Source organism: Lagenorhynchus albirostris, chromosome 2 (genome assembly GCF_949774975.1).
Source record: "Lagenorhynchus albirostris chromosome 2, mLagAlb1.1, whole genome shotgun sequence".
Taxonomy (NCBI): domain Eukaryota; kingdom Metazoa; phylum Chordata; class Mammalia; order Artiodactyla; family Delphinidae; genus Lagenorhynchus; species Lagenorhynchus albirostris.
Window position 1 is genome coordinate 141962862 of NC_083096.1, and position 22636 is coordinate 141985497.

Genomic DNA, 22636 nt, shown 5'->3' on the forward strand with positions numbered 1-22636 from the left:
ACAGTGACCATAAAATAGAACAGGGTGCAAAAAGAAGAAACGATTCGAGAACAAGAAAGAACTTTGGGAAATTAAAAATAGATGAGCCAAGATAAAAATATCAATAGCTGGGATAAAGCTGCAGAGCTCTCCCAGAAGGTGAAACAAAATGAGCTAAAAATAGAAACATATAAGAAAATTAGAATGTCTAGCATTCAAGTTACTAATAAGAGTTTTAAAGAGAGCTAACAGAAAAAAATGGAGAGAAAAATTTCACAGAGAAAACAAGAACATTTCTCTGAAGTAAAAGGTATGCACAGCACTATGAATTTTTTTTTTTTTTTTTTTTGCGGTACGCAGGCCTCTCACTGTTGTGGCCTCTCGCGTTGCGGAGCACAGGCTCCGGATGCGCAGGCTCAGCGGCCATGGCTCACGGGCCCAGCCACTCCGCGCCATGTGGGATCTTCCCAGACCGGGGCACGAACCCGTGTCCCCTGCATCGGCAGGCAGACTCTCAACCACTGCGCCACCAGGGAAGCCCCAACACTATGAATTTTTTTAAAAGAAAGGAGAAAATCTCATACCATGGTACGTCTTCATGAAAAGTACAGAAAAACTGGAGATAAATAGGTGATCCTTAAATGGTTCTGAGGGAATAAACTGGGTCTAATGTAAAGAATAGGAAGTAAGGCTCCCAACATCTTAAGCAACACTGGAATCTAGAAGACAAAGAGGAAACACCTTTGAAATTTGGAGGGGAAACTCTTTAAACTAAGAGTCTTATATATAACCAATCTATTATCAGAATTAAAGCTAGAATAAAAAATTTTTACTATGTAAGACTCAGAAGTTTCTCTCCCATTCACGCTTACTAGGAAGCTACCAAGGGAGATATTAAAGCAAAACAAAGAAGTAAGCAAAGAAGGCAAGGGATCCAGGAAAGAAGGGTTCCGATATGGGAAAAAGTCCCAGAATGACAAGCGAAGAAGAGACCCATGACAACCACTGGGCCTAGAGAGCAATCTGTCCAACCTGGAACAAGAGGATGGAGAGCTCTTGCACTGAGGTCCCAGGGGCCTAGAAACGGACCTATGTGTTTGAGTATATAGAAAATACTATTGTTAGACATTTAAAAAGCAATGTTAAAACACTTGGAAGAAATTAACGAGTGGCTCACAGAAAACAAGGTAAATGAAAAATCAGTCAATTCTTAACTTCAGGGAAAAACTGAAGGTTGTACAGAAAGGAGGCATGGTTGGCTCAACAGTGAGCAATATTTTGTGATCAAAATATTTTAAACCTTGACAATTAGTTAAACCAAAAATTGATATAATGGTGAAATGGTAGGAGGAAAAAAGGAGTAAGAATTAAGTCCTCATCTGTCATGGCAGGGAAGTTAATAGATGTCAAAAAGATATATCTCGAAATAGCATTATAACCATATTATTTACAAATAACAATACTAAAGGAAAAACAGCTAGAGGAGTTGCGGATGGTCACTCCTGGGAAGTTGGGGTTAAGCATAGAGATGGGTGAGGAACGGCTGCCTTTTTATCATTATAGTGTTATCTAAATTAAAGAAGATACACAGGGATTAAAATTAATTCAAAAGACATAGCCACGATGGGTAAATTTTTAAAAGTTGATTTTCTGGTGTGTTGGAAATGGTAATGGAAGGGAACTAGGAGGCCTTTTTTCCGGTCCTGCACTGTCACTAACTCACTCTGCGGGCAAATCACCTCCCTCTCCTGGCTCAGCTCCCTCATCTGTAAAATGTGTTGTCAGCTGCACTAGGAGATCTGTAAAACCCCTTCTCAGCACCAACATTCTATAATTTGCGACTTTTCAAAGCATCAGGCCAGTAACCAAGGGTTATGTTTGGCTTTGTGTTTAAAAAAAAAAAAAGTTACAAGTACAAAAATTTAAGTCAGATGGTGTTTGCAAGTCCACGTACTGGCCTCACCCAGAAGCTTACCCTCTGAGGAAAGCGGACTCAAGCTAGCATTGTCAGAAATAGCAAAATTGAACTAAGTTAAATGTAAAAATTTTAAAAGAGCACATCCAGTTAAATTTGAATTTCGGATAAACAACAAATAATTTTTAGTGTAAGGAGAGAACCAATATTTGTTGTTTATCCGAAATTCAAACTTAACTGGGCTTTGGGGTACCTTCCTCTTCCGCTGTTAGGTGCCAGTCATGTGACCGGTTACTCTGGCGAGAGCTGACTGGGCAAGGGCTTGGCGCACTAATCCAAGGGCCGGCAGATAGGCTGGAACCAGCAGCCCATGAGGAAGCCCGACGCAGGAACTCCGCCCAGTAACGGCTCTTACTGGGCTCTCACAAACCAATCCGATTCTCTCTCTTTCAGCATTTTAAATGTGAGCCCTGCTTCAAGGGTCGGTAAGAATTTACGAAAGTGTGGGGCAAGGGAACCCAGTGCAGGAGGGAAACTGACTCAAAAATGCTGTTTTCGAGTCAGTCTTTTCATCAGGTAGACTGACAATTCCTCCAGTGCAGGAACGGTGCCTAATTCACTCTTGGGTGCCCAGTACGATGGCTGCCAAAGTACGGGCTGAATGAATGTGTGAAGAGTACGCAGCCCTGCCCTCTCGCCACTTACCATCTGTTACGTGAGACCGATTTGTAGCAAGGCTAGGCAGGTGAATGGCGAAAAGGCGGGGGAGAGCTGTTATCTGCTGTGATTACTGACCATTTACTCTCATCCAGACCTTCTGTCAAGTGCTTCATGTGCATCCTCTCATTTAAGCCTCCCAGTGGCCCTGTGAAGTGGTTATTACCCTCCTGTTACAGATGAGAAAAACTCAGAGAGGCCGAGGAACTTGCTTAAGGCCGCAGCTACCTCTAGGGGGCCAAGGTTAGAATCCAAGTCTGCTTGGCTCCAAAGCCAGTGTTTTCTCCATGGGCTCTGCTGTCCATGGGCTAGACAGGAGAATACGGATGAAATGGTGCTTTGAAGATTGTAAAGCAGCTGTGAAGTCTGTACTACCTGCTATAACCCCAACTCCTGCTGTGTTTTCAGGAAATCAGTTACTTCCAGTTTCCCGGAGAGCTCTTGATGAGGATGTTGAAGATGCTGATCCTACCACTGGTGGTCTCCAGGTGAGGGGCGGGTGTTTGGCTGGGAGGTCTGGGGTGGGGTTGCAGGAAGAGGATTCTGTACGGATTCTGTAGGTGCCTTCTCCTGCTGTGGACAGCTGGACTGCAGGCTCTGGGTGGTGTGACTCTGGGGGCTTCATGGGGCGTAGACTGTGGCACAGGCGCTGGAGTCTGGGTCATTCAGTGACACCAGTTGTTTCAGTCCCATTCAGTGGACATTTGAGTGACTTGAGTAAGTGATTTGGAGTCCTGGGACGTGACCTGACTCCAGGGTAGCTCGGGGCCAGGGAGTTCACACACTGTTCCCAGGGAGAGGCTCTTTGTGGTGAATGCAGCAAGACATGGGGGAAAAGATGACCTTGGAGATGATCACGAGATGATATCCTGGCTCAACTCTGTGCTGTACTGGCTGTGGAACCTTGGACAGGTCAGACTTCTCTGAGCCTCCGTTTCCTCATCTGTAAAATGATAATAGTAACACCTACTCCAAAAGGTTGCTGCGAGGACTGTAGGAGGCTATCTGTTTGCTAAACGTTCAGGGCTGATCACAGGGTATGAGGGCAGACAGGTGGGAGATGAAGTTGGAGGATGGGTTCTTGCTTGATCATGAAAGACCTTGAACACCAGGCTAAAGAATTCAGTCTTGGGGCTTCCCTGGTGGCGCAGTGGTTGGGAGTCCGCCTGCCGATGCAGAGGACACGGGTTCGTGCCCCGGTCCGGGAGGATCCAACGTGCCACGGAGCGGCTGGGCCCGTGAGCCATGGCCGCTGGGCCTGCGCGTCCGGAGCCTGTGCTCCACCGCGGGAGAGGCCGCGGCAGTGAGAGGCCCACGTACCGCAAAAAAAAAAAAAAAAAAAAAGAATTCAGTCTTTACCCACTAGGGTGGGGCCACAGCAAATCCTTGGAGGTCACCTGGTCTCTACCACTGGTGTGCTGGTGACCTTGGACAAGCCCCTGGACAAGATTTTCCAGATGTGTAATGAGTTGGCGGCTCCAGATGGTGTCTAAGAGCCCTTTGCTCTGAGACCGTGGGTTTGGAATCCTCACTTTCCAGGACTTGCGTGCAGGGAGGGAAGTGGACAAGCCTCTGAGTCCTGGGGGACGTACTGGGCTCTGTCCCCTGGGACAGGGTCGTCAGCCTTCTCAGCCTGCCTGCTGAGAACCCTAACCCTTTCCCTCTAGGGTGGTGGAGATAATGGTCCCCGCGGCCCGGGAGGCCAGGTAATGGCGCTTTCTGCTGCCCCCAGGAGGCCTTATTAAGCTCAGTTTGGCTTTGTGCAGGCAGCAGTTGGGTCTCTCAGGACTCAGCCTTCAAGGCTCTGCTGAAAGGCCACCTCCCTCCAGAAGCTTTCCCTGACTCCTCAACCCGCTTCCGTGGTTGTCTCCTCTTCATGCATCTTTTGAGTCATTCACTGAGTCAGGGAATCTGTCAAGGTCACTGGTAGGCTCCATATTGCTAGACCCAAAGGACACTCCGAGTTCTTGTTCTGCGTGACCTGTCCACAGCAGTTGATACAGCAGTTGGTCACTCCTTCCCTCTTGAAACACTCCTCCCTATGCCCTTACACTCTCTGGCTTTGTCTGCTCCCTGCCCCCCCGAGCCGAGTTTCTCTCTCTCTACTCAACCTCTGAACGTTGTAGCTTCTCAGGCCTTTTCTCATCTGTCCTCACGGCTTTAACATACCACCTACAAGTCCAGCCCTTCCAAATATAGATCTCCCTCCCCAGCCTCCCCTCTGAGTGCCACTCAAACTACCTACCTGACATTGCCACTCGATGTCTCACGAGGATTTCAGCTTAGCGTAACCAACTTGAGATTTTACCCGCAAACCAGTTCCTTCTCCCGTGTCCTGCTGGTCAGTAAGCGGCAGTTCCACCTACCCAGTTATTCAAGCCTCCGTATTTATTCTCTTCCCCCACCCCCAGCTCTTCCAGCAGCGACTCCAGTTGATTCTTCCCCCCAGCTACAGCCCAGCATCACCCCTACCACAGGGCAGACTCCACAGTGACCTCACTGGTCTCCTGGCTCTGGTTTTTGTTCCCCTCCCATCTGTTCTCCACCTGGTGGCCAGAGTGATCTTGTGAAAAGCCAAGCGGGCCATGCCATTCATTCACCTAAAACCCTTCAGTGGCTCCCATGGCATTTAGAATAAACCCCTGCATCCTAACGTAACCTTGGAGGCCCTGCAGGATCCTGCCTGCCTGTGCCCCACCTCATGTCATGCCTCATTCACTCCAGTCCCCAGACCTCTTAGTGTCCTAAGCAGACCAAACCCTTCCTCTGTCTCAGGGTCTCCACACATGCTGTCCCTTCTGCCTGGAGCACGCTTCCTCAATGCTTTACACGTCTTTCCCTTCCTCTTCCTTTAGATCTCAACTTCCATGTCACCTCCTTAGAAAGGCCCTCCCAACCTGTCCCCCTTCACCACCACCTTCACTTTCCCCCAGCATGCCCATTTCCTTTTCCTGCACAGTACTCATTTTGTACTGTTATTCTATACGGATTCAATTGTTAACCTGTTTATCTTCCACTGGACTGTAAACTCTGTGAAGGCAGATACAATACTCTGTTAAGGTTCCACTCTGGCCTTCACACGAAATGCCTGGCTCATCATAGGTGCTTATTAATACTTGCCAAGTGGATTAATGAATTCAGCAATCATGCACTGTGCTTTCTGGTACATGGCCCTGCCCTGGGAGACTGATGAGAAAATAAATAATTACATGACAGCCAAGTAAGCGTGTCGATGCAGGAAGCACAGGACTTTTTTTGTTTCCCTTTTTCCCAGTTGTATTGCAATATTGTTAGGCAGCTTGACCATCCTTTATTGTGTTTTTGTTTGTCTATTTATTTATTTATTGCTGCATTGGGTCTTTGTTGCTGCGCGTGGGCTTTCTCTAATTGCGACGAGCGGGGGCTACTCTTCATTGCGGTGCGTGGGCTTCTCATTGTGGTGGCTTCTCTTGTTGCGGAGCATAGGCTCTAGGTGCGTGGGCTTCAGTAGTTGTGGCTTGCAGGCTCTAGAGCGCAAGGCTTGGTAGTTGTAGTGCACGGGCTTAGTTGCTCCACGGCATGTGGGATCTTCCCGGCCCAGGGCTCAAACCCATGTCCCCTGCATTGGCAGGCGGATTCTTAACCACCGCACCGCCAGGGAAGTCCCAATCGTCCTTTATTGTTGACCTTACTTACTGCCAGGGCATTGCCTCTTACTCAGAACTGAAATGCCTCCAAGGCAGAGGCCCTTGAGTAGACCCTGGAGTCAGACAGACCTGGGTTCCTATCCTGGCCCTGCCATTTCCTTGCTGTGTGACCTTGGGCAAGTTATTTAACTTAAAATCCTGAAGTCAGAGTCAAAGGCCTGGGTCCCAGACCTGCTTCTCCCCAAATCACGTGATCTTGGGGCAAGCACCCTCACCTTGAGTCTCAGTTTACCCAGGTTACCCAGTGACTTTGGGCCCATCCAGCTCTCTGGGTCCTGGCTCTCAAAGGTTTGGTCTCTCACCACCAGACTCAAGTGCTTTCTCTTGGCTGGAAACGAAATGTGGTATTAACTTGAGAAAAGCCAGTGTGTGCTCATATGTTTCATTTGTTTATTATACAATTTTGGCTGGTTCAAAGCAACCGTGTCACTGAAAAATGGAAGTGCTTTAAAACTTTCCTACTAAGGGAGAATTAAACCTTCTTGGGGGAAAATGACACATTTCTGAGCTCCAAACCGCTCCATCCCTGAGCTCTCATTCCTTTAGCTTCAACTGGTCTATAATCCATCCATCCATCCGTCCATCCGTCCATCCATCCATCCATCCATCCATCCATCCATCCATCCATCCATCGCTCACTGTCACCTGATCTCTTGCTCCTGGCCAGCCCAGGGCGGGGCATCCGTATCCTCAAGGAGCAACCACTCTGGTGTGGAGGTTGTCACTCCGGACAGAGCAGAGTCACCAAAGCTACTCTGGAAATTCAGACGTCAGGTCTCATGCCGGGCCTACTGAACCAGAACTGCCAAAAGGCCCAAAAAGGTTTAAAAGCTCCACAAGTGTTCTAAGGGTTTGAAAAGAAACCCTGATGTCTTGGGATCAGGGCTTCTGGCTGGATAGCTGAAGAGCCTGGCATGAGCACTGCTGCTTTTCAGTCCCCAGGGCCCCCAAGCTGTACCCCCCACCAGGAGACAGAGGCTTCCTGCAGTGTAAATTGCTCCAGGGCAGTGGGAGGATACACATCAAGGCACATTTGCTTCAGTTCCAATAACCTGCAAGCCTGCGTCCCAAAGCCTGGCACCCATGACTCTGGGTGCTCCCACCTCTTCCAGTAGAACCTGCCACCCTTCCCTATGCCAAGCCTCTGGCATCAGGCTGGTCACATCATTAGCCTCTAAGCGTGCCACATACCACCCCTGTTCATGCTGCTCCCCTCCCATGAACGCCCTTTTCTCTTAATTAGCTAAGTCCCCCTCTGTGTTCAAGACCTAGATCAAGTTTCTTCCGTGAAATCCTCCCAGCTCTTCATTTACTGGTAACTAGTGATGATGACCTGTCTCCATGCCTGATGCTGCTTTTAACCCTGGATGGACACAGTGTTGTTAGTTAAATGAATTCACACTCACAGCTGGTACACCACATTATGGGGTACAGACACCATTTTTTGCACAGTAGTGACATAGAAATAAATTAGCATTCTTATCTGGACTAGCCACTCATGCTGCTGAAAAAGAAATGGCCCAGCCAATGGGCAGAACCAGTCACCATGACCCCTCTCTGGAGAAGAGCCATGTGCACTGCTGTGTTTTTATGTGAGATACTGGGAGGGGGTCAGTTCACTTCCCCCTTGTCATTCACACTAACCTCTTCCTGGTGGTCAGCGTAACAGATTTTTGCAGGAGACGGAAATCTAATAGACAAGGAAAGAGAGAGGATGAGATGTAAAGAAGTATGGGAGGTAATGGTGGGGTTGATGCGAGGGGAGAGAAGACCTGTGCCTGCCTTGGAGGGTCTCACCATCGGCAGGGAGACAGCCACAGAGCCACTTTGTTCCAGAGAACGGAGCCCCAGGGGGAGGGAGGTGGGGCTTGTGGCCTGGGTTAGAGCCCAACTCAGTCATTCTTCCCACAATCTGACATCTTCCAGCTCGTGGGCCTCTTTTCTCTCGAATCCACTCCAAACCAGCCCCCAGCCTGACCGCCTCCTCAGACAGGCACACGCAGTCCAGCGGAGGGCCACCTATCCTTGGCCAGTCGTGGCTTTGTAAGGCACAATGAAGGGAGTGAGCAGGCAGCAGAGGTTCCAGGGGAAGAACAGGGTCTCGAGTCACTCACCAGATGTGTGAACTTGACCAAGTCTCTTAGCATCTGAGCCTCAGTGACCTTGTCTGTAAAATGGGAACACCTCCGTCCCTCGCAGGGTTATTCTGAGAATGAAATAAGATAATGCACTTGAAGCACCCAGCATAGCTCCCGATACATCACCAGTCTTCTCCAAGGCCCAGATGAGGTGTTTCAGGAAAACCTCTACCTGTGTTCCTTCTCTCAGCAGGCAGCCCCTTGGGGTGACCTCTTCCTTCCTCATGCTCCTTTAGCACCTGCAGCTTGTCACCTCCTCTAGAAAGTCTCCCTTGACTCAGGTATGCTCGGGTGCTCCCTCAACATTGATACAGGTACAGTGCATGTAGCACTCCTCCATCTGAGTCCTGCACATCCGTGTTCACAGCGGCCTTTGCAGGGGCATAGACCACACGTCTCCATACTGCGCATTGTCACCTTGCCCAGAACCATTCCCCATGCCATGATCGTCAAAGCCTCCTCATTTTCCATGAACTCCTAGTTCTTACTGCCTCTTGATTTTCTCTGCCCTCACATTCCTACAAGCAGTCATGAGGCACAGCCTTTGCCAGTTTCCCATTCAAGTATATTTCCCTTGCTTCAAGCAGTTCCTAAATTTTGCAACTTCACCAACAGTTGGGAGCAAGATCACAGGTGAGGATCACATCTAGAAGTGTAAGCCCTTCAGCCGTCTCTTGGTTCTTTCCTTCTCTGTCTGTATATTAGCTATCTGTTGCTGTGTAACAAATTACCACAGACTTAGTGACTTAACACCATTTACTATCTACCAATTTCCATGGGTCAGAAGCCCAGGCATGGCTTAGTTGGATCCTCTGCCCAGAGTCTCACAAGGCTGCAGTCAAAGTGTCATCTGGGCTGTGTTCTCATCTGAAGGCTCAGCCAGGGAAGAATCCACTTCCAAGCCCATTCAGGTTCTTGGCAGAAATTATTTCCTTGTTTAAAGGCTATCAACTGGAGTCCACCCTCGGGTCCTAGAGGCTACCTGTAGTACCCTGCCTTCTGACCATCTCCAAAGGCAGTTCCCAACGTGGCTCTTTGCTTTGTCAAGGCCAGGAGGAGTCTCTCTCCAGTCTTCTAAGGCAAAGTCTTATATAACATAATCATGGGAGTAATATCCATCACCTTTGCCATATTCTATTAGAAGCAAGTCACAGATCTCACCCACACAGGGAGGGGGATTACAGAAAGGCATGGATCACTGGGGGTCACCTTAGGGTATGTCCACCTCTTTTCTCTCTCCACACCTTCCTTCTCTCTACCCTTCTTCCAAGACCAGCCAAAAATAGTGCCTTCCTTGTCTTTATAAGTCACCTCCACTCATGCCCTGTTCCTGGAGTGGGGTTAGGTGGACGCGTTGCTCAGCTTCTGGTCCAAGTGGCTCATCAAGGAATTTCTTCTGAACCCCCTTACCATAAAAAGAATCCTGAAGAATTTGAATTCACTGCTTTCTCAGGGACATCAAGGGTCTGGTACATAGTAAGTGACTAAGAACTGCTTATTAAATAAATAAAGAGCAGTGGAGGGCTTCCCTGGTGGCGTAGTGGTTGGGAGTCCACCTGCTGATGCAGGGGACATGGGTTCGTGCCCTGGTCCGGGAAGATCCCACATGCCGTGGAGCGGCTGGGCCCGTGAGCCATGGCCGCTGAGCCTGCGCGTCCGGAGCCTGTGCTCCGCAACGGGAGAGGCCACAACAGTCAGAGGCCCACGTACCGCCAAAAAAAAAAAAAAGAGCAGTGGAAGGAAAGTTGAGGCAGAATTCAGGGAAGTTTTATGACCTTCGTTTGAAATGACCCCTGGAGGATGATTAGGAGTTGTCTTTTTAAAAAGGTTGGTACTTTAAAAAGTTATATAAGCAAATTACAAACATTGTGGATAACAACAACAAAAAATCCCGTCATTCCACAGCCCTAATGCTGCCACTGTTCTTCCTGTAAATGTTTGTTCTTGTCATTCTTAGTAGTGAATTCACTAGGCCCAGGGTGTGGTCCTTGGCTGACTGGTTCAGAAGCTCAACCTCATCCGAGTCCCTGAGCTGGTCAGGGCTGTCCTCTGATGCTGACAAGAGGCAACCAAATAAACCAAATGCCAATTGATTCATCCACAGAGATAAATACAGTTGCCGAGGAGGACGGATGCACACAGCCTCTGGCCAGAGCATTTCCCCCTACAGGCTCATCACTTGGGGACCCCGCTGGTTAAATCTGTTTGCTGGCAGGACAATTTAATTATTTAATGGTACAACCAGTATGAGTCCAGGTTTGCCATTTTCAGTTAGTTTCTGGGGCCCAAGGTGGTGGAGTTCCATCGTATGTGCATTTAAATTTAGTGAATTCAATTACATATGCTATGAAAAAGAGAGGAAATCATTTAAAGGAGACAAGTGGCTTCCCCCATTTGAAGAGCTATGTCCAGGGTGAGTGTACCATGGGAGGGCTGGGTCTACCTCACTCTAAGCCAGTCTCAGTTCCCAAGTGCCTTTCAGAGTGAGCATCTCCCCACATCGTTATTGTGATTCTAGGCCATGAAGAGAGGGTGGTTTGGTTTCCTTTTTACATCATGGCCGCTAAGTGTATGCTGACTGCTTCAGCTGGTGTTCACCTTAAGAAACAGCAACCCATTCCAAAACTGGGAGGAAACCTGTCTTGAATGAAATTATATACCTCCTGAACTTAACGAACAACTTAAGGGATCTTCAAGGGCAAATTTAATTATGAGTGGTTTTTGCTTTATATACTGACTTGAGAACTGAATGTGCCGAATATGGTTCTTCTTCTCCTCCTCCTTCTTCCTCTTCAAGAGGAAGTCCACTGTCTTCCTCTTGAGGCCTGCATCCATTGGCCAAGGTCAGCTTATAAGTAGGTAAAGAGAGAACTGGAACATCTGATCTCGCCACTAGCCCTGTTGCTCTGGTTCCTTCCATATGGTGTCACTGTTGAACATGGGTCTTGCATGGTTTGGTTCAAGCCTGAACATGGCCCCTTGCAGTAACACGTCCCTGCTCAAGCCACAGGGATGCTCTGCTCTGACCCCTAGATCATACCAAAGAGCTCAATTGTTGCTCCTCAAAGCAACCTCAGTCATGCCCTGAGCTTAGCTCCCTGGGGTTGATCCCTGAGTCCATTTTCCATCCTGGTGGGTTAGCCCTGGTGACCTTTAGTGCTGACAGACCTTGATCATGGGCACTCTAGTATACCCTGATTCTAACTTCAAATTGCAAGGAGCATGGGTTGGGGGTCTTAGTCTCTTTTTTCTCGGAAGGCTCCTGAGCCTCTCATGCAAATTGGTGCCCCTTTCCATCACTCTACAGATCTTAAGGTCTCAAGGAGGGGTACTTCCATCAAACCGCAAATCTCTCCCTTCCCCTGGACAACGTGCGCCTTCTTGCCTTGCATTCGCCATTTGAAAAATTCTTCTAAAAACAAAATCAACTGTAAGGAGACTTGCTGACTCTACCTTTGAACACAAAAGCCTCAGACAAAATTTAGAAAACTCTGCCTCATGTTCCGTTGGCATAGGAACTAGTAGTCTGATGATTAGGACCTGCCACGGCATCGTCATGTCCTTGAACTAGGGCCCCCTCTCCCATGGGTGGTACTTGAACGGTGCTGAGTACTTTGCCACTCTCCACTCTCTTCTCTCTGCTCCACTAATGACTGATTCCATGCTAATTACACCTTCTTTCATTAGAAAGTCAAGACTTTGGAGCCTTCCTTTCCCATTTTCTCCCTGTAACGCCACTTGTTGCTACTCTGATCCGTTTTGCTTTTAATTTATGGTTTAACCCAAAGAATACTGGCAACTTTCTGTTCTTTTAAGTTCTTGGAGGAAACCTTACTGTTACTTCTGCAAAAGTATGTCTATCTGCTTTTTTCTTTTTTTCATTCAACATGATATAAAAATGCCCATGCCACACCCTCATCTTTGTAATCACATATGACTGTTCTACTCAGAGGCTGGAGCAGAGTTTGCAAAGCCCTTTTCCTTTTACTAGACACTCAGGATGCTGCTGGATACCCTGCTGGGGCATCACTATGCCCCAAGATTCTAGATGTACCTCAGCCTCTGTTATTTATCAGACTCTTCACCTGGGCCATAGCATGGACACAACGCCATCTGCAGATTTACAAAGAAATTCCCAGCAGGTGCTGTGTGTGTTGGGGCCAGGGGGCGTTTTTTCCCCACTGAGGCTGGAGTTTGCTTCTCACGTTGGGAAGTCAACTGAACCTTGTTTTCACACATCTCCAGGCAAGAGCAATGCAAGGAACCAGGGGTGGGTCGAACCAGCATCTGAATCCAGCTGGGGCCTCCAAGTCTCCACTTGCTTTCTGCCAAACCCTCCTCTCCCCTCATTCTTCAATTTCTTAAACCAGGCATCATTCAAGCAAAACTGAATCCATGTGTTTGTGATTCACTGATGCTGAACATGGCAGAATGTTTTGTAAGCTCTACATCGCAGCAGAGAGATCCAAGGGCATGTGTGGGTTAGTATGTGAACGTGTGGTGTGGGTCCTTACATATGGGTATGTTGTGTGTGTGTGTGTGCATGTGTATGTATTGCTTTTCTTTGTATTGTAAGAATTTTAAACTGATTTTTCTTAGAATCAGGAAGTCACGTTTGGCCAAAGAAACCCAACACTCCCTTCTCCCCCTTCCTGAGGAACTCTAGTTTGGCAGAAAACTCCCAAACACCCACGTTCTAGCTTACTGGAGATGGTCCTGGGCCAAGCAGCCGTCGGAGTCTGGTTTGGGAGCCAGTGTGCCGGGGGCGTCCCAGGATAGACAGTGAGTGGGAGAGGGCAGGAGGAATGGGCAGCCACGGCTCCTGCAAGCCGTGGGGCAACTGTTCTTAGCAGAGCTCTGCTGACCTCTCTGATGGGAGCCCTGGGATCGCTCTTTGGCCCTCTTGCCCAGTCACCTGATCGCCTTACTCATCAGGAGGGGAAACATGGCCCAGCTGTGGGCTGCGGGTGGGATCAGACCGTCAGCCTGGTGACTCTGAAAAACTCCCAGATTTTATCACCCATCACAGACTCCCGTGCTCTTTCCCCCTTCCAGTTAGAGAATTCCCGTTCATCCTTCAAGGATCCAGTCAGCAGCCCCCACCCCTGGGAAACCCAGCCTGATTCCCAGGCCGGGCTAGACCCTGCTTCCAGCCTCTCTCGATCCCAGCCATGACCCAGGGTTTCGTGTTGTCCAGACTGCAGGTCTCTCCACCCACCTGAGGACCACAAACCCACCTCCTTCGTTTCTGGGACCGCATAGCACACAGAGCAAGTGTTCAACGTGGGGCGTGCTGGGGACCTCTCTGAGCCTGGGGAGGGGGGTGAGGTTTTGAAAAAGCTGCTACTCTTCTCTGTGGAGACACTGCACGGAGAGGGTCTCGTTTGAGTGCCTGGGGCAGGCAGGCCCAGCCAGGGCCTTGGGGGAGTAGACACCAGCAGCCCTGATGCAGGAGGGAAGGGAGGCAGGGGACCCGTGTTCCCTCTGGGTGGGGTCTTTCCCTCCCGCTGGAGCAGGGCTCCTGACCATGGCGTAGTGGCACTGGTCGTAAAAACCAGTGATGGGCAGCCCAGGGAAGTCATTCCTAGCAACCGTCTGCGACCGTAGAGCAGAGTAACGGTCACCCGTGGGAACACTGTTTCCGTCCCACCTGCCATTCTTTGCCCTGTGGGAAAGAAAGGGGCAGGGGTTCCGCTCACGTGGATTGGGAACTGGATCGACCCTTATTACACTCAGGAACGCAGCCTTTCCAGTGGAAAGGGGTTGAGACTGGTCAATGGTCAGAAGTGAGCTCTCGGAGGGCTGCAGCCGCGGCTGCTCCAGCTTTTGCTTTTGACTGAGCTCAAGCTTGTTATTTTATTATTATTATTTTTTAGATGCTGGGGGTAGGAGTTTGTTAATTAATTAATTTATTTTTGCTGTGTTGGGTCTTCGTTCCTGTGAGAGGGCTTTCTCTAGTTGCGGCGAGCGGGGGCCACTCTTCATCGCGGCGCGCGGGCCTCTCACTGTCGCGGCCTCTCTTGCTGCGGAGCACAGGCTCCAGATGCGCAGGCTCAGTAGTTGTGGCTCACGGGCCCAGTTGCTCCGTGGCATGTGGGATCTTCCCAGACCAGGGCTCGAACCCGTGTCCCCTGCATTGGCAGTCAGATTCTCAACCACTGCGCCACCAGGGAAGCCCCAAGCTTGTTATTTTTGAGTTCCCAATCGATCCCCTCCCCATGCCCAGGGGCCTGGGAAGGAGAGACCTGCAGAAGGCAGTTGGGGATGCCAGGGTGGCAGCGCCCCCCCAGGCCCATGCCTGTCTCTGTGCCACCTCCTCCCTCTCCCACCCCCTGAGCCCTGCACTCCCTCCCCACCTTCCCACCTGCTTCCATCCCGTGGAATCTAAAGTGGAACCAAAGAGGTTTGGTCTGTGCGGCTCCAGAGGGCAGGGCTGGGCCCAGTGTGGAAATTCTCTTTCCTGGAGGCAGATTTCGTACTAATAAGCATAACTAGCCCACAGTGGAGGTAGTGAGTTCTCTGTCCTCTGAGGCGTGCAATCAGAAGTGGTAGAGGAATTTCTGCCCTTGGGAGGGAGTGCTGGGACCAGATGACCCAGACCTTAGCCAAGTGGGAGTCTGGCCTCCTGCCTCAGGTCTTAGAAGGAGTTGGCTTGAGGGTGGGGCTGTGGCAGGGACAGCCGGGAAGCATAATTCGGTGCTAACATAGCCCTTGCTGTCAACTGCTGGGCCTGTCATTTGCTCAGGGGAAGGAAAAAGACCTTAATATTTGGAAGGGCTGACGAGACTCCCATGGACCCCCAGATGCCTCCATCCACTTGCCTGTCGGGTGGACTGCCTGCAGCTGCACCCAGGGACCAGCTTGGGAGAGCCTCCCTGACTGGGTCACACGAAGCCACAGCCCAAGGATATGGCTCCTTCCTGCCTTTAACTTCCTAGTGCAGGATGTCGTGACTATGGATGTTGTCACGCTAGTAGACCAAGGTTCAAATCTACCTACTCACTGTGTGACCTTAGCAAGTTGCTTGCACACCTCCAGTGACTGGGAGTTCACTGCTTCTCAAGGTGGTCCCTTCCAGGACGGGACAGCTCTGTTTGCTAGAAAGTTATTCCTGGTGCTGAGCTGAGATCTGCTTCCCTGTGGCTTTCCGCATCCATCCCAGTGTTCCCGGGGTCTGCTCTGCTGTGCTCACTGTCCCCTGCCACCTACCCCAGCTGCCCTCTATGGGACACACACCTCCCTCCCCTGTCCCTTTCCCAGGAGGGTCTTAACGTCAGGGCAGGTCTGTGGCCTCCTCAGCAAGCCCTCCGGGCTTCTAGCCCCACAGGCTGAGGGCCCCCCACCCCTTTGGCACCCTTATTCCCCAGTGACTCACCAAGCTGGCAGCAAACAAACCCCCAAAGTCCCCCTCCCACGTGCTGCCACTGCGGCTCAGGCCCCCCCTCCACCCCAGAGCTTGCGCTCTCCGAGCTGTTGAAGCCAAGCATGGCTCTGCATGTGTCCGTGTTCTTCTTCGTCGTGTCAGTCAGAACTGGCCTGAGGTCTGCTCGGTTCCAACTCCCTCATCCAACACATTAGCTATTCCTCCCAGCTTCCCAGCCTCTACAATCTGATCCACATGCTGTCAGGGCCCTTGGCCAAGGCATTGATAAAAACAACCAGGAAGGAGAGGGCTGAAGGGAGAGCCCCGAAGTACACCTCCAGAGACCCTCTCAGGTTCTCAGCTCTCAGAAGAGGGGACTGCCTGTGGTAATCATTCCCCGGAGTTCTCAGAGGACCCGGTGTCAACTGCTTGATGTCACACGGACACACAGTGCCAGGGGCCTTTCTCTAAACCTGGCAAGGGGCCCAAGGCTGGTCCGGGAACCCACAGTGGTCGCTCATGGTCATCAGAGCTCGGAAGTCACCCCTTTTCACAACTAGTCTAGAGTTCCACCCTGGCTTAACATCACACATACACACCAGCAAACCTGCACCCAGGCCAGGCCAGGCCCTGGGCTCTGAGGGCCTAGAACTGAGCCAGATTCAGCCTTTCCCTGGAGGAGCTCACAGTCTGCTGGGGCAGGTAGTCACAGAACAGACGATGCCATCACAGAAGAGTGCTAATTATTGGAATATATTGAATACTTGCTATGTACCAGGCGCTATTCTAAACCTAGATCAATGCTCACAATAAACCATCATGATCCCCATTCTATCCTCCAGTGGAAACGGAGGCGCACAGAGGCTGAGGAACTTACCCGAGGCTCCCAGCTAGTGAGGGCTGCGTGCAGGAGAATCCGGGAGCTGCCTGGCCTAGTCAGCGGGCTCAGGAGGCCCTCAGAGGGAGGAAGTACCTGCGTGGAGACTAGAGAGATGGGTAGCAGCAGCAGGAGAGGATGGGAAAGTAAACCAGGGAGGACAGGGGCAAGGGGGCTGGGTTCCTTCAGCGTTCACTGCTTCGCGCAGCACGTGTTCCCGCCAGCCTGCCCTGCGCCAGAGCTGGGCCGCGCCGTGGGGGTTCAGGGCTGAGCATGCCGGCAGAGTGCCGTGTAAGAAACTGGGAAGCACAGGGTGCCCTGGGGAGGTAGGTGAGATCGCCGTATCAGGGAAGACTTCCCAGAGGAAGGATGTCTGAGCTGACCTTGGAAAGGGCAAGTGGAAATTGGTTGGGCTGGGCAGGTATGTGAGGGCTTGGGGGGTGTGGGTGGAGAGTACCAGGCTAAAGGAACAACCAGCACAAAGATGGTGCAAGGAGCAGCAGGGCGAACGGGGCGGCTGGAGAGGTGCCAGTGAGGAGGAGGAGAGTGGCCCAAGGCCTTGGAGGAGCGTGGACAGTTCCTGAGGGCGAAGGGGAGCCACCAAGACTTCAAACAGCGAGGGGCCCCCAGCAGTCTCAGCAGCCTGTCCGCCCTCCGCAGTGAAGTGTGCAGGCAGCGGTGGGTGCCTCCCGGTGTCATATGGGGTCACCATACCCACCTCAGGGGTTGGCGTGAGAACAGGTGAGGGTCAGTAGTGGCCTTTTGCTCCCTCCATTCACCGCCCCCTGCAAGTGGAGGGGTTACCAGATGGAAACAGGCTGGGCCCAGGAACCAGCCGGCTCCCCAGTCACATCAAGCTCTTGAACCATAATCCCGGGCCCTGGGGGCGGGGCGGGGGGTTGGCCAGATGGCTTCAGAGGGAGTCCCAGACTTCTGGGCTTCCTGAGATGCTTTGCCAGGGCCCTCGAGGATGTGGGGGACTCCCAGGAGCACCCGGCCATCGCAGAGGCAAGGTTACCTATTCTCCCCTCACCGTAAATCACAGAGCCTGAAGGAGCATTTGAAGTCATCCTCATGGAATCTCCCACTCAGCCTGGAAGCCATGATCTAGCCTTCCAACAGGTGGCCACCCAGCCTCCATTTGGATACCTCCAAAGATGGGGAGCTCACCACCACAAATCTGAGGGCTGTAGCCATGGGGCAGGTCATGAACTCTGAGCGTTGAACTAAATAGGCATTACATGGGCTGAATCGCATTAAAATCATGGTTAGCCAAAACCGGAAGGCTTTTTCTTGCACAGGAGTTAACCGGGTCCTACCACGGAGAGTCACTGTGGGAGAAGGGAACCCCCACAGGGCTGAATCCCTGTTCCAGTCTTAACTTCACAACTAGGCAGCTTGGCCAATTAGCTCTGCCCCCTGAGCTTTATTTTCCTTATCTGTAACTCAAACTGCACAACCCGAGAAGGCAGTCGCTAGTCATAAGTGACTCCTGAACCCTTGAAATGTGGCTAGTGCAATGGAGCAACTGAACTTTTTGTTTTTAATTAAATTAAAAATTTAAACCAGAAGCCGTTTTTCTAAGCATTTTTATGTTGATTACACAGTGAAATGATAATAATTTGGGTAAACTGGGTTAAATAAAGTGTTATTAAAGTTAATTTTACCAAAAATGTACTTCACCTGTTTCTTTTGACTATTTTTCTTTTTTTTTTACTGTGACTACTAGAAAATTTAACATTACAGTGGCTCACATTATCATCCTGTTGGGCAGCACTGACAGAACTTAAGGATCAAATGAGGTGGATGTTCAGGTGTTTGGGGACAGTTAAGCTCCAGATGAATTACGGTTTCTGTGGCTGCTGGCCCTTGAGGGGTTGTGTTTTTCATCATACAAGCAAGACATGCTTATTCTCGAAATAATAGAGAATGTGGAAAAACATTAAAAACAGAACAAAACTTGCCCATCATCCTACCACCCAAAGACAGCTACTGTTAAACTTCAGTTTTTCCCCTGTGCATGTCCATGTGACCTAACACTCCCTGCAGAGCACACCACTCCGGCTTGTAGGTTCTCAGAAAGGTCACTTTAACAGCTTGGCCCAAAAGTCTAGACCTCAAGGAGCCCCTCCAGCCAAATGGCAGGCTGTCAAGGAAGTCACTTGAACATCCTTTCCTGTGACTGTGAGTTCCGGGAGTGGCCGCCATCTCACGCGGAATCGAGGCCCTCCCCACACTTAGCTCCCGTTCTGCTTGGCCTCTGCCATCACCTGCGGTCACCCTGGCACTGCCGGCACCAGCCTGGGGAGGGAGGGTCTGCTCTGTCATACTGTCAAGCAGTTCCTCCCCAACCGCTCCCACCTCGGCTGCTCTCCTTTCTCTTCAGCCAGTAGAAAAGCCCTTTCCATTCTGCGGGCGGGAGCGACGTTCCACAGCGGAACTGCTCGTGTCCCAGGTGATGGAATGCTTTCCATTTTATTCATCAGCCCTCTCCCTTCCAGAGCCCCTGTGTCCGGGGTTCACTCCTGCTATATCTAGAACCTGCACTCCCTTCCTTACCACATCCGCTCTATCCCTGAGCTGCACCACCCCCACGTTAGACCTCTTCTTCCTCAGAGTGGCCTTCTGAGGAGCCCTTTGCCCCTTTCTGAGATCTGATTTTCATCTGCACCCCTCTCCTGCACAATCCCTCAGGCATGTCTGTGTTTATCTGGACCACAAACCTCGAGAGGGGTCTGTGTCACAGGAGCTCCAGGGCACCCTGCAAACTATCTTGTACTCTGCTTCCTCCACTTGACATAAAATAGGAACATCTTTCCAATGACACCATCACTTCTGATGGCTGCTTAGAAGCCCACTGCATGGATATGCTGTAACTTTTAATCTAATCTGCCTTCTGATTGAAGTTGGTCCCAGCTTTTTGCTTTACAAATACCACTTCAGTGACCTTCCCTATATACTTGGTTTACTTCAATATTCTCAGATCTAAGGACTTCTTAGTTCTCCCTTCTCAGACATCCAGCAAATTCTGCTAGATGTGTTGTGTGTTACCCCATTCTCCCCTGTGTGCCCCTTGGCCTGGCGCTCAAGGCCACTCCTACTCCTGAGCTCAGTCCATCTTTTCTGCCCCATATCTCACTCTGCCTCACATATGACCTGAGCTCTGACCACATTAAACACCACAGTGTCCCCACACTTTCCAGCCTCCCTGTTATCTTCTGGTGTCCCACTGCCTGGCACGTCTGCTCCGTCTCCAAATCTGCCTCATCTTCCAGTGCCCCTTCCTCCACGTAGCCTTTCCTGATCCTCCTAGCTACAAGTGATCCCTCACTCCTCTGAATAAAGATAGCACGTCCTTGTCCCCTCCCTTGTGGTATTGATGCAAACACCTTGACCCCTGGTTACCTGAGTCCAATTCTGTCCCGAGTGTCCATGTCCATCTTCTTCCCACCCCCCGCAGCAGCCAGACCAGGAGTTACTTGAGGTCAGGGACTGATTTCTGATTTCTTTCTGTGGGCACAGGGCATGGCACAGAGTGGGCACGTGCTAAAGGATTGAATAACTACATGGATGAAGGAGGACAGGCCTGGAGCTGGGGAATGAGTTCCGGTCCAGCTGGCCACTAGTGTCCTGTGTGACCTCGAGCAGGGCCTCTTCTCAGGGCCATGGCTTCCCATGGCTGTGAGGAAATTCTGTTATGGTCAGAGGCCTGTTTGGCCCTGGGCCGAGGTGCTGGCCCTTGTCTGGGGATGATCTCTCTCATGGATGATGTTGCAGGGTGGTCCCCATTTCTCCTGGCCACACAATCTCATTATGAGCCCTTCAGGATTTATATCTAAGACCCACCCTAAGCCCATCACTAACATATGGTGTCCTGGCAGACAGGCATGAATGGAGGTTGTAAACATTGACTCATTCATTCATTCATTCACTCCTTCATTCAGCAAACTACACTCCAGCAGTGTAGTTTGGTTCTGGCTCTGTGGACCCAGCATTGAATCAGACCCAGGCCCAGCCCTGGTGGTGCTTCCAGTAAATAGTCAACAGTTCAATGAGGTGGGGCTGGGACAGAGGGCAGCACAGGGGCCATGGGAGCCCAGAGAAGGGGCCTTACCCCTGCCTGATGGTCAGGGAAGGCTTCCTGGAGGAGGGGACCCTTTAACTGCATTTTAAAAGGGGAGTGAGGCTTTGCTACAGCAAGCAGGGAAGAGCAGGGTGCTCACAGGCAGCGGTCACCGTGGGGTGCAGGAGAGGCAAGTGCTCAGCCCTGATGCTAGATGTAGCCTAATGATAAGAGGAGATGGATGGGGAGAGATTATCTGCTCTTGTTTACATGATTAAAACCAGACAAATACTTCCTTTATCTGAAAGAATGAAAAGGCTTTGGGGAAAAATCCTTTTGGCAGCAAAGTGCAAGCATCTCCTTAGCTAATCTCTCGCTCCCCACCTGCCCCCATCCCCCATCCCCAGCCAAACAGTCATGAGAAAAATAGCTCCAGGGCTGACTTGCTCTGGTGGGCAGAGAGCCAGGGTCAGGGCAGGCGGGGAGTGGGGAGGAGCCAAGAGGAGAGAGACCCACAAGCCTCTCCATACAGTCTCGCGAGAGGAGAGTCTGGGCCGGGGCACTAACCCAAGACGGCCACAGGGTGGCACCTCTCAAGGAAAAATCTAACCATGGCCCCATTTTTTAGATGCAGATCCTGAGGCCTAAAGATGGAGGAGTGACTTGCTTGCCTGGGTCACATAGCCAATGGGCAGAACTGGGACTAGGACCCAGGTCACCAAGTCCCAGCCCAGGGCTCTAACTCACTCATTTACTCTCACTCATTAGTTCATTCAAAAGCCTGCAGTAACCACCTGCTTGGTGGCAGGACAGAGAGCTCATGCTGGGCACGAAGGGCCCACAGAGAAGTCAGATCTGCTCCTCTTCTCACATGTCCTCAGTCTGATGAGAGAGACAGACGGTGACAGTGACAACCAGGGTCATGACAGAGGAGGCCGGGAGCTGTGGGACCCCCAGAATGGGCTCCTAAAAGATTTCACCCAAGAGGAGGCACTGAGCTTGGTCTTACCTGCTGGGTAGGATTTGGGCAAGTGAAAGGAGGTACTAAGAGGACACCAAACATGGAAAGGTCTAGAGGTGTGAACGGGCTCAGCTGATGACACTGGGCAAGGGGGAGAGAGCAGAGCAGAGCATAGAGAGGCTGGATGGAGCCTCGGGGACTGGATTAGTGGGGGGATCCCCATGCCTGCACATTCCCTGGAACGCTGTGAGGGTGCTAGGCAGAGCCAGGAGGGGGCGAGAGTGGGTACACCTGAGTGCCTGGCCTGCCCACCCACAGACGCTGACCCCTATCGCTCTCCCAGCTTGATGTCCGGCCTCGCCTCCCTGGATGCCAAGACCTCCAGCCGCCTGGGCATCCTCACTGTAGCGTACTACCTGTGGACCACCTTCATGGCAGTCATCGTGGGCATCGTCATGGTGTCCATCATCCACCCGGGCAGCGCGGCCCAGAAGGAGACGACGGAGCATAGCGGGAAGCCCATCATGAGCTCAGCAGACCCCCTGCTGGACCTCATTCGGTAACTCCTGCCGCCGGCACCCTGCTTGGGAACGCCATGCCGGGGCTGGGGCTGCTGACCTCACAGGCCCAGCCCCGCATGTCGCCCAGGGGGCAGAAGAGGGTGTGGGGATGAGGTGCTCGGGGTCTGCCCTTGATCACTAATGGTAACAAGGGGGGCAGCCACAGAGGCCACTCTCTGCCCCCTCAGCCCCCGTGCCTCCTGCTGGGCTTACACTGAACTGTCCACCCCCATCAAGATGGGATGAGTGGGAGGGCACAGGGGACACAGGAAGGGCATTCCCGAAGAAGGCAACAGCTGTGCAAAGGTCCTGAGCTGGGAGGTAGTATTATGGGGAGAAGTTATGGCCCATTCAGTGTGACTGGAGCTTGAGATGTG

General features: G+C 51.3%; 1 protein-coding gene across 1 annotated transcript in view; it reads left to right on the forward strand.

Annotated features, from left to right (window-relative positions):
• The window catches only part of SLC1A7 (solute carrier family 1 member 7), a 47100-nt gene that overhangs the window by 3594 nt on the left and 20870 nt on the right, over positions 1–22636 (forward strand). Inside the window, exons 2-3 of the mRNA XM_060140054.1 lie at positions 3020–3099; positions 22043–22258. Coding sequence (XP_059996037.1) covers positions 3020–3099; positions 22043–22258 — 296 coding nt within the window. The remainder of the gene's footprint in view (positions 1–3019; positions 3100–22042; positions 22259–22636) is intronic.